Genomic DNA, 12,037 nt, shown 5'->3' on the forward strand with positions numbered 1-12,037 from the left:
TGGAAATCTCCTGATAAGGTTGCTGGAAAGATACTGCAAGATCCTGGTCATGAGAATCTCACTTGGGGTCAAGAGAAAGCCTGAGATACCCTATAGGGGTCTTACCATTGTCTCCCTGGGGCACAACCAATCAAAATAGCAAACAGACTTTTAAAAGCCCTGACCTGGGGTCCCACATGTGCAACTCACCCTGCAGTATGCCCATGACCCATGCCTTGTCATGGTCTGTTTACTTTTCTTGCCCTTGTCACTTAATAAATTTAGTCCCTTGCCTACCCTATGGCATGTCCTTGAATTCTTTTATGACATAAGAACCTACAAGCCCAGAAACCAGATCCACCTGGTTAACACTAGGACCCCTGGACAGGTGTGAATACCTCAAGCATCTTTTCCAAATGACATGCCCACTTGGGTCAGAAACTACTCCCCATAAAACCGTGTGTGTGTGTAGGGGTATTTCAGCCTCTGCCCTCCAGATTCTCAGGCTTCCCTCCCAAGCCCACTGAGGCCACAGATCTTTTCTTGGGGGGCCTGCTCTGATGTCAGACTGTTTAGGGCCTTGGATTGGGGCCTTTTCAAAGGACTGGGACTTTTCAAAGGCCTGTAAGGCTTTTTTATTATTTTTAATAAAGCATCAAAACAAGATTTAGGATTTAATACAATAGTACATATTTTAGAAGAAATAGCTAGATTGTGACAGCTGGTGTTTTTTTTTAACCTCAAAGACAAAAGGAAAAGAAGTATTGGTTCCCAATATGAAAACTGCAACTTTAATATCTATTTAAGAAAATTACACACTTTTTAAACAAATCAATTTTATTGATAAATATTAATAAAACAAAGAAGTCATCCAAAGTGTACAATCAATGGTATTTGGAATCATTACATACTTGTGCATTTATCACCTCAATCACCATTAGAGAATTTTCATTGTTACAAGCATTATGCTGGGCTTTCATCTTTTCTATTCATTTCTAAAGATTAACATATCGTTTTTTGTTTGTTTGTTTTTTTACCAATTCTGCACAAGTGAACCTTCACCTTTACATTCTCTAACCTCATTCTATTTTCTGGTGACCACATTCAAGTTACTAAATCCATGAGATTACACAATATATTTAGTTTATAATAGCACAAATATACCGTATTTATCCTTTTGTGTCTGGCTTACACTGAATGGGTGTAGCTGAGTGGTTGAGAACCTGTATTGCATGTATGAGGTCCTGGGTTCAAATCCTTACACTTCCAAAACAAAAAAACCAAAATCCCTCTCCCCTGGTGGTGTAGTGGTTAGAATTTAATAAAATTGTACAAATTTCAGAAGGAATGGCTAGATTCTGCGACACTTGGTTTTTTCTAAATCTCAGACAAAAGGAAAAGAACTATCTCCAAATACAAAAGCTGCAACTTTAGTATTTAAGAACTATCCAAATAATACAATATTGATGTCAAATAATGGACACTTATAGTAAATTGCACTCCTTCACAACAACCTATTAGATAGGTAAAGGACCATTATCACAACTATTTTATGAACCAAGAATGTGAGGTATAGAGTTTTAGGAATTCCTTCCAGATCTTCACACCTGAATAATCTCCTTGAATAAGATGAAAGCTTTACATAATAATATAAAAATTATAGAAAATTATACTTAGTGTGGGATTTGGGATTATTATGTTTGAGCTCATGTAGGCAGGGGACTTTAACCTAAAAAAAGCATGGTCTGGATACCCTGAAGTCACATTTATGAGAACAAATGGCTGACAGTTGGGAAACATGCAGTGATTAATGTAGAAGTGTTCACCAGACAACTGGAATTTTAAAAAATGGCCAAACTTGAAAAATAGAAGAGAGGATGTACAAATAGACAAAGGTGCTTACCAGGAGAAGGAAAGATTGTATAGCTCTGGACTTAGAGGAGAAACCTGGAGAGATGTCGCTTATGAATATTATACATGGCAAAGGGGTTTTGCTGTTGTAGTGCAGGTTAACTCAACACCTGACCTGAAGTTGCAGAGATTAGCCTGGATTATGTAGATTTGCACAAAATAATAATCTTAGGAAGGAGATGCCCAAGAAAGCTGGCAGAAGTAAGAGATTTGAAGCATGAGGATATATATCCTGATGGGGAGGAGGGGTACATGGAAAGCGGGAGGAGGAAATGGATTCTGCCAACACCCTAATGATGCTGGAAGTAGATTCTTCCCCAGAGCATCAAGATTAGTGCCGAGGTTGGCCAACACCTTGATTTAGGCCCAGTGATACTCTAAGCAGGGTAACCAGCCAAGCCCAAAATACTTCTGCTCTGAGAACCTGGATTATGCAGGTATTGTGTTAAACTGCTAAATTGTGGTGATTTTGTCAGTAAAAGTAATGTATTAATACATAAACAATTTTAATAAGGTATTTATGCAATGAAATAGAGGGAGATGGAGAGACATATAAACACAGAAATACTTCCAATAATAGATTCTATTCTTGTTTCAAAATCTATGTAAATATGTCTTCATGGGCTTATTCTCTAATGGAATTGTTTTCCTCAATCAGTAATCTATGAAGGAGATATTTTCATACTCTATTGCCTAAATCATGACATCAAATTCCCTACTGATTAGTCAAGAACCATTTTTATGGAAACAGTTGTTGATATATGTTCAACATTGAATGTGTCTTTCTGTCTTCTGCTCTCATGCCTATCATGGAACAGGGGCTACTGAGCAAGTTGACTTGTACACATGGTGATTATCCGGGTCTTTTGGAGATTTAGGAGTGGTGCATGATCACAGTGGCATATTCTTACTGTGGGTTAATGTTAATTTGTACCTTCAAGAATCTACAAAACAAATTAACTGTGCCCCCACAGACCTCTACTTTTTTTTTTTTTTAAGGAGGTACAAGGGATTGAACCCAGGACCTTGTATACGCAAAGCAGGCACACTAAATGCTGAGCTAAGCCTGCTCTACTCTACTTTCATTCTGAAGAACACACTAGATCCTTGCTCAGCACAGACTCCTGCCCTATCCCAAACTCTCCAAACCAGAGCAGGTGCAACTTGGTTGCTGCACCTCTGAATACCTGCTTAGATTCTTGTCAGTCCCCACCCTACAGGCTGAAGCTTCAAAGTACTGGTCTGCCTGTGATCACAATCTGTGGTACAAGCCAGTCCTTCCACCCAATTTTCCCTACTTCTTATGGACCCTTACTGGCCTCTTCCCCCTTTTCCACCTCCTCCTTCCAATCCAAGCCCTCATGCAGGTGCAGGCAGGGTGGCCCTCTTCAGCCTGAGTCCAGCACTTTCCTGGATGCAAATGTCAAGAACCACTGCAAGGCCCTGGGACCGCATACCCAGAACCACTGTGGGCACAGCCACAAACAGGGTCGCCCAGAAGATGAAGGTGGAGCGGCCCCTAATGGGCAATTCCTGGCTCACACATCAGGGTAGCACACCTATGGTCACAGAGCCCAGCCTTTCCCAGAATCTGCATCGAATAAATGGTTCTCTCTGCCTTTCTGGGATCTGCAGGCCCTAACAGAACATCTTCAGTCCAGATTCCATTTAAAATAAGTCCTAAAACCAGCAATTGACTTGGACCTGGTGCCACTTTATGGGTTCCCTTCTCAGAAGAGATCAGAAGAGTTGGGGAAACTCCTCCCCCTGCATGTTCCCTCTGGCCCTCACAATTTCCTGGGACCATGATGCTGATAAAGAGGATTATAGAACTTCAATTTGCTGAGTAGATTTTTGTCATTTTCGTTGAAACCTGTGCATTGTCAGTATCTCCTACCACTCTTCCATTCCTTGAGGTCCTTCACTACTTTCACATATTAAAAAGAAATATACAGACACAAATGAACTGTAAAGATAGACCTCAAATCTACTAAATCAGTTCTCTTTTCTGCCTTGTTTTTGTCCATCTATAGTTGCCATCAAACAAGATTTTTGTGATTAATGATGAGACAAAGAAAATCTCAGCCCTTAGAAAAGAAAGAGCCAGCATCTAAATCCCTCTGTGAAAAGTGTACATATGGTACCCCAGTACTCTCTTCCCAGATCTTATGGGAAGGCACAGTAAATTAAATTAAAAATACACTGGAGGACTTCCAGGAAGGTAGAGAACTACAGAGACACAAGACTCACTTCCCTCTCAGAAAAATAGTTAAAGAACATGCCAAAATTGCCTGGAAAAAAAATGTCGAAGGGTTTAGGAAACCAGGGAAAGGCTGGCCACACAAAAGAGGGGTGAAGAGTATCAATAAGAAAACCGAGTAAAAGGTGTAGCTAAAGGCACCCATCCACCAACCTCAGAGCAGACAGCTTTGAGCCCTACAGCCTCTGCCCTTCAGCTATAGACAGAGGGAGTCACAAGGCTCCACCTCCCCAGGAAAGGGGAGAGGAATGCACCTTAAGGCTGATTCGGCTTTTGGCCAACAAATTTGGTCTGCTGTGTCCTACAAGCCATTTGAGACTGGCTGGAGTACTGCCATTGTTTGCCATGGGAGCAGACATGGTACTAAAGAGATCCAACCCTATCAAACACTCTCCTTACTGGCTGGGGCTGATTGCTGAGAACACAGAGTGGAGTGGAATTATTTCCTATCTGGGAAAAAGAAGGTGCTGCCAACAAAGGTTGGGAACAGCTTCTCAGAAATCTTGAGTTCTGGAAGAATAACTAAAGGAGTAAAATGAAAGACAAAAATATGAAATATACAAGCCAAAGAATAACCTGGTAGAAGTAAAAGATGCATCGATGTGAATGGATTAAACCCCCAATCAAAAGATACAGGTTAACAGAACAGATTAAAAAACATGATCCACCCACATGTTGCCTACAAGAGACTTACCTTAGACTCAGCAATACAAATCAGCTGAAAGTGAAGAATTAGGAAAAGATACTCCAGGCAAACAGTAACCAAAAAGAGAAGAGGTAGCTATACTATCAGACAAAACAGACTTCACATGCAAAAAAAGTTATGATACAGAAGGCTGTTACATGTTAATAAAATGGACAAACCATCTGAAGAAATGATAGTCATAAATATCCAAGCATTTATCCAGGGTGACAGAAAATATTGAGACAAAACTGCAGAGAGAATTGGACAGCTCTATCATAATGGTAACTTCAACACACCATTCACATCATTAGAACTAGACATTAAGATAAACAAGGAAACAAGAGAACTTGACCTATATGATAAATGAGGTAGACCAAAGAGACATACACAGAACATTCTAAATCAGCAGGTTATTCAGTCTTCTCAAGTGCTCATAGCCTTTCTCCAGGATAGACCACATGTTAGGTCACAAAGCAGGTCTCAATAAATATAAAATGATTTAAATTATACAAAAAACCTTCTCAGATAATAATGGAATTAAACTGGAAATCAATAACAAACGGGCAAGGGGAAAATTACCAAATGTGTGGGGGCTGAACAACACACTTGTAAACAATCAGTGGGTCAAAGAAGAAATTGTAAGTTAAATAAGTAAATATATTGAGATGAATGAAAATGAGAACAAACTTATCAAAACATGTAGGACACAGTGAAGGCAGTGCTAAGAAAGCAATTTATAAACTTAAACTCCTTTATTAAAAAGAAAGAAAGCTAAAATCAAAGATCTAACTTAACTGGAGAAACTAGAAAAAGAACAGCAAACCATTCCCAAGGCAAGCAGAAGGAAAGAAATAATAAAGATTAGAGGAGAAATAAACGAAATTGAAAAATAATTGAGAAAATCAACAAAACCAAAAGCTGGTTCTTTGAGAAGATCAATAAAATTGGCAAACCCTTAGGGAGACTAACAAAAAAAAAAAAAAAAAAAGGGAGATGCAAAGAAATACAATCAGAAATGAAAGGGGGGAATTTATGGCTGACCCCTCAGAAATAAAAAGGATCATAAGAGGACATCATGAGAAACTGTATGCAAGCAAACTAGACAATCTAGATGAAAGAGACAAATTCCTAGGAATGCACAAACAACCTACACTGATGGTACAAGATATACAGGAACTTAACCAATTACTTTTAAAGGAGACTGAATCAGGTATCAAAAATATCCCAACAAATAAAAATCCAGGACCAGACGGTTTCACAGGTGAGTTCTACCAAGCATTTCAAAAAGAATTAACACCAATCCTGTTTAAATTCTTCCAAAAAGCAGGAGGGAAAATTACCCAACACATTTTATGAAACCAAAATCATTCTAATACCAAAGCCAGACAAAAATATTACAAGAAAAGAAAATTACAGACCAATCTAATGAACAAAGCTGTAAAGAAAGTGCAACAAAATACTGCAAATCAAATCCAACAGCATTTCAAAAGACTTGTACACCACAACCAAGTGGTATTTATTCCTGGTATGCCAGTGTGGCTCAACATAAGAAAATCAATCCATCTAATATTAACAAATTAACAAATTGAAGGACAAAAACCACATGATCATCTTGAAAAGAAAAGGCATTAGATAAAATCATCCATTCTTGATAAAAACTTATAAAAAGATATGTATAAAAGGAATAGCCCACAGTATGATAAAGGGCATACATGAAAATCCCACAGCCAATATCATAGCCAGCGGGAAAAAGATGGAAACTTTCCTTCTAAGACCAGGAAAAAGACAAAGATGTCCAATGACACCACTGTTATTCAATATTGTGCTAGAAGTTCTAGCTAGAGCAATGAGACAAGAAAAAAATAAATAAGTATCCAAATAGAATTTGAGAGTCTTGAGAGGTCATATTGTTGTCAGATCATTCTTTTCTTATAGGCATGGCCCATGGTCATGGACCTGAACATGGTCATAATGAAATGGAACTTTCAGATTATAAACAATAAAAGATACAAGGAACACCATTAGAAGCTATCCAGGAGAAACTGGCTTCACAAGGCTTAAGGGATCCATAGGGACACAAGGAAGCTTGGAGATATGTGTGTGGCTTTACAAACCAATGTTTCTTTCATTGGTGCATTACTGAAAGGATTCAAATGGGATATGCTGCATTTGTAGTAATTGTAGGCACTGAATATTTCCTGGAATCCTCAAATAAAGATGAGAAACATCACTGAAGATAGTACCTGGAAGTATCTAAGTGACTTCTTAACTGTTACAAAATAGGAGACATCTTTACTGTAGCCTACTTTCCTGTGTGTTTGTCCCTTAAACAATACCTGTAAGATTTAAGAAAACTTTTTTTTTAAAAAAAGTATCCAAACAAGAAAAAAGGAAGTAAAACTCTATTTGTGGATGACATAATCCTATATTTAGAAAATTCTGAAATGTCTACCACAAAACTACTTGAGCTAAAAACAAGTTCAGCAAAGTGACAGGATATAAGACCAACATGCAAAAATCAGTAACATTTCTGTATACTAGTGATGAACAATCTGAGGAGGAAATCAGGAAAAAAAAACCCTCTATTGACAAAAGAAACAAAAAGACTCAAATACCTGGAAGTCAATTTAACCAAAGAAGTACAGGACCTATATTCAGAAAACTACAAAACAATATTAAAAAATCAAAAAAGAAATAATCAATTAGAAAGAAAGACATTCCATGTTCATGGATTGGATGACTAAATATCATGAAGATGTGCAGTTATTTTCAATATCCAAATTGATTTTTTTGGAACCAAATTTATATACAAATTGGTACATACTACTAATTAGCTAAAATTATTTTACAGAACATGTGAATTTACTTGGTTATTTAAAAATGTTTTTTCTCCTTTATTGTGTATATTCATTCATAAGGAGAAATGAATAAACAGGGATCATTTGTGTGGCTTCTACTCATGATGTGTATGTGTATTCTGGTGTCTAGAGAGGTGTGAGAACTGCTTAAAGACTTTGCCACATTCATTACATTTGTAAGGTTTCTCTCCAGTGTGAATTCTTTGGTGTGTGTTCAGGGTAGACTGTCGCCTGAAGGCCTTGTCACATTCGTTACATTTGTAAGGTTTCTCCCCAGTATGAATTCTCTGATGTTCCACAAGGCATGAACTATGGATAAAAGCCTTCCCACACACATTACATGCATGTGGCTTCTCTCTAGGATGTGTATGTGTCTTCTGATGTCTAGAAAGGGGTGACCGCTGACTAAAGGCTTTACCACATTTGTTACATTTGTAAGGTTTCTCTCCAGTGTGAATTCTTTGGTGTATCTTAAGGTTAGACTGCCGCCTGAAAGTTTTGTCACATTCATTACATTTGTAAGGTTTTTGCCCAGTATGAATTCTCTGATGTTCCACAAGGCATGAACGATGCGTAAAAGCCTTGCCACACACATTACATGTGTGGGGTTTCTCTCTAGGATGTGTATGTGTCTTTTGATGTCTAGAGAGGGGTGATCGCTGACTAAATGCTTTGCCACATTCATTACATTTGTAAGGTTTCTCTCCAGTGTGAATACTTTGGTGGGTCTTGAGGCCAGACCGTTGCTTAAAGGCCTTGTCACATTCATTACATTTGTAAGGTTTCTCCCCAGTATGAATTCTCTGATGTTCCACAAGATACAATCTTCGCCCAAAAGCTTTACCACATTCATTACATTTGTATGGTTTCTCTCCAGTATGAACTCTCTCATGACACCAAAGGTCTGAACATTTCATAAAAGCCTTACCACACTCATTACCTTTATGTGGTTTTTCTCCACTATGAATTCTCTGATGATTCACAAGATGTGAATTATGCATAAAAGTCTTGCCACACACATTACATTTGTGTGACTTCTTTCCAGCATGTGTATTCTGATGATTAGAAAGGTGTGAGGACCGCTTAAAGGATTTGCTACATTTATTGCATTTGTAAGGTTTCTCACCACTGTGAATTCTTTGGTGTCTCTTGAGGCTAGACTGTAGCCTAAAGGCCTTGTCACATTCGTTACATCTGTAAGGTTTCTCACCAGTATGAATTCTCTGATGTTCCACAAGGTTTGACCTTCGCCTAAAAGACTTACCACATTCATTACATTTGTGTGGTCTTTCTCCAGTATGAGTTTTCTGATGTCTCACAAGGCTTGAACTATGGATAAAAGACTTGCCGCACACATTACATGTGTGTGGCTCCTCTCTAAGATGTGTATGTCTATTCTGATGCCTAGAGAGAGATGAGAACCGATTAAAGGCTTTGCCACATTCATTACACATGTAAGGTTTCTCTCCAGTATGAATTCTTTGGTGGATCAAGAGGCCAGACCATCGCTTAAAGGCCTTGTCACAGTCATTACATTTGAAAAGTTTCTCTCCAGTGTGAATTCTTTGGTGGCTCTGGAGGCTAGACCAGAGCCTAAAGGTCTTGCCACATCCAACACATTTGTATGGATTTTCTCTGGTATGGATTCTTTGATGTCTCGTAAGGTTTGAGAACCTGTTAAATGCTTTGCCACACTCATTACATTTGTATGGTTTGTCTCTAATGTGAGTTTTCTGCTGGTGTGCAAGCAATGAATAATGCATGAAAACCTTATATTTATTGCAAACGTTGGTTTTGACACTACGAGGAAATTGTTGAAGTGGTGAAATTGAGAAATAATTTTTGATAGACTTCTCAACTTGATTACATTCATAAATTTTCTCTTCAGTTTGAAATCTCTGCATTTCAACATCTGACTGAAATTCAACTCTGTTTTCAAAGGATTTGACATACTTGTTCCCTGCATAGCTTATAGTATTTTTTAGAGTCAAAGAATTCCTTAAAAATGTCGTGTCATATTTGAAGTATTCATACGCAAATTTTCTAACAAAAGCACTCTGCTTTAGAGGGAAATTATTGCAGGATTTTATATGTCCTTGATCTTTTCTATAAGCGACATTATTGTAGGTAATAGGGAGTTTTTTGCAATTAATTTTGCCATATCCCTGCAGAATCTCATATTTATGCATATCTTTCCAGACTTCCCTGATGTCAAAATCCTCAATGCCTCGGCTTTCACGTCTTTGCAATATGACTGGTTGGCATAATTCTCCCATATTAATGTCCTCTTTTGGCAATAATACCTTGATTTCACATTTAGGAGGGATTTCTGAAAGATAAAAAAGACCATAAGCTTCCTATTAACTAGAGTTGGAACATGAATATATTGCATTGGAAAACATATTATTACACCAAAAGTGATATTTAAAGTGAGCAGAATTTTAAAAGTTCTCCATCATGGTCTTCAAATGTTTAGGAACACAGAGACCGGGATCCTTCAAAAAGGGTGATTACATGTAATTGAAATTCTTTTATTTGAAGCTTAGCTTCATATACCCTATGATCAATCCATTCACACTATGTAAACTTACGTATGTCCTGAAACAATGAGTATTTTTCCACTGCCATCAAAAACCACAAATCAGTTGGCAGTGGACATATGGATATCTGATGTTTGGAGAGAAACATATTTGATTATAGACTATCTACTGCATAATTGCTGTATGCAAGGAAATACTAAGGCACAGAATTTGCAATATAATGTAAATAATACACAAAAAACTTTTGTAAAGAACAACAAACTTTACAAAAACCACTGGAGGAATAAGAAAAAAAAATTCTGAAGTTATTATAAAACTAACAGCTATTTATCCATCCAGTAAAGGCATTTTGCAACATTTTATTCTAGGAGCAGCATAAAATATGAGAATTGAAAAACAAGTTAAGAATCACTGATGGCTGAAATATTAATCTTGGATAAAAACCAACTTTTATAAAGAACTCTGGGATTTTCCAACCCTGTGGTTAAAACTACAATGGTGAGAATGTTCTTTTGGCAGATATCACAGGGGAACATAACTATTGCAAGGCATTAGGCATGGGGTGATATGTGGGACAGGGTGCACCTATGGTATGCTTCTCTGGAATATGAAAATATTCATCTTGTCATAGTGTGTTATTGCAGTGGGTGGAGGCCCACACAACAAACGAGAAAATATTAAACTCTCATCCTGGAAAGTCCTGCTATGTTCCCAATTAGAGGGGCAAGAATCTCAAGGGAATATAGGCAATACCTAATAAAGTAAAATAGACCAATATGTCAAACCCTCAATATTAATGCATGTAACTATGAAGCTTACTCTTCAAAAATTGAAACTTAGTGGTTACAATAGGTCCCAAGGAAGGATTGGGGTGGGTGGGAATGGAATAGATGGAACATATGGAATTTTTAGGGCATTGGAATTGTTCTGCCTGATCTTGTAATGAGGGATACAGGCCATTATAAATTTTGTCAAAACCTATAAAAGTATATGGTACAAAATGCAGTCCATAAGGTAAACTATTGACCATGGTTAGTAGCAATGCTATAATATTTGTTCATCAATTGCAACAAATGTACCATACCCATGTAAGATGTTATCAGTAGGAAAAATGTGAGAAGGGGAGGGGGTGGGATTTAGCAGAATTCCCTATATTTTCAGTGTGATTTTTTTATAATCTAAAGCATCTCTGAAAATAAAGCCAAAAAAAAAAAAAAAAAAAAAAAGGACACTGGGGTGTATCCTATGGTGATTAAAAAATATTTTACTTTTTATTTTATTTTTAAGTTATTTTATTTCTCATTTTTATTCTTTTTTGTTTTTGTATTTTTATTGTCTTTTTTTTTTAAAGTACATAGATCACACAAAATATTTTTTATTTTTTATTTTGGGGAGGTTTTGGATTGCAGAAGGGTTGCAACTGTAGCAGGGGATCATTGGCACAGGGTGTAAATGGTATGGAGATGTGTGGGGAGGGTTGCCGTTATGGAATATGAATATGTTCAAGGGTACACTGGGTATTGTCTAGGTGGGTGGAGACCTACACAAAAACCACAAGAATAATGAATTCCCATCCTGGGAATTCCTGCTACATTCTCCAGTAGAGCGGCAAGAACCCTTAGAGTACATGGGCAGTGCCTAGCAAAGGAGAACAGCCCCAATACACGAAGCCCTTGATGTTGATGGCTGTACTTATGAATCTTGTTCCTGGGTAACTGAAATTTAGCCTAGTATTATTGTCTAAGAGTAACTCCCTGAAACCTCCCCTTATTGCTCAAATGTGGCCTCTAAGCCAATCTCAGCA

General features: G+C 37.5%; 1 protein-coding gene across 2 annotated transcripts in view; it reads right to left on the reverse strand.

The window, feature by feature from the left end:
* Positions 1-1,853: 1,853 nt before the first annotated feature.
* LOC101428609 (zinc finger protein 665-like) overlaps positions 1,854-12,037 on the reverse strand; it is a 67,188-nt gene continuing 57,004 nt past the window's right edge. The window contains exon 3 of one of the 2 annotated variants that reach the window (XM_058280737.2): positions 1,854-10,022. In XM_058280737.2, the coding sequence (XP_058136720.1) occupies positions 7,789-10,022 (2,234 nt within the window). In that variant the 3' untranslated portion in view covers positions 1,854-7,788. The remainder of the gene's footprint in view (positions 10,023-12,037) is intronic. The other variant, XM_058280738.2, reaches the window with a different exon arrangement.

Source organism: Dasypus novemcinctus, chromosome 18 (genome assembly GCF_030445035.2).
Source record: "Dasypus novemcinctus isolate mDasNov1 chromosome 18, mDasNov1.1.hap2, whole genome shotgun sequence".
Taxonomy (NCBI): Eukaryota; Metazoa; Chordata; class Mammalia; order Cingulata; family Dasypodidae; genus Dasypus; species Dasypus novemcinctus.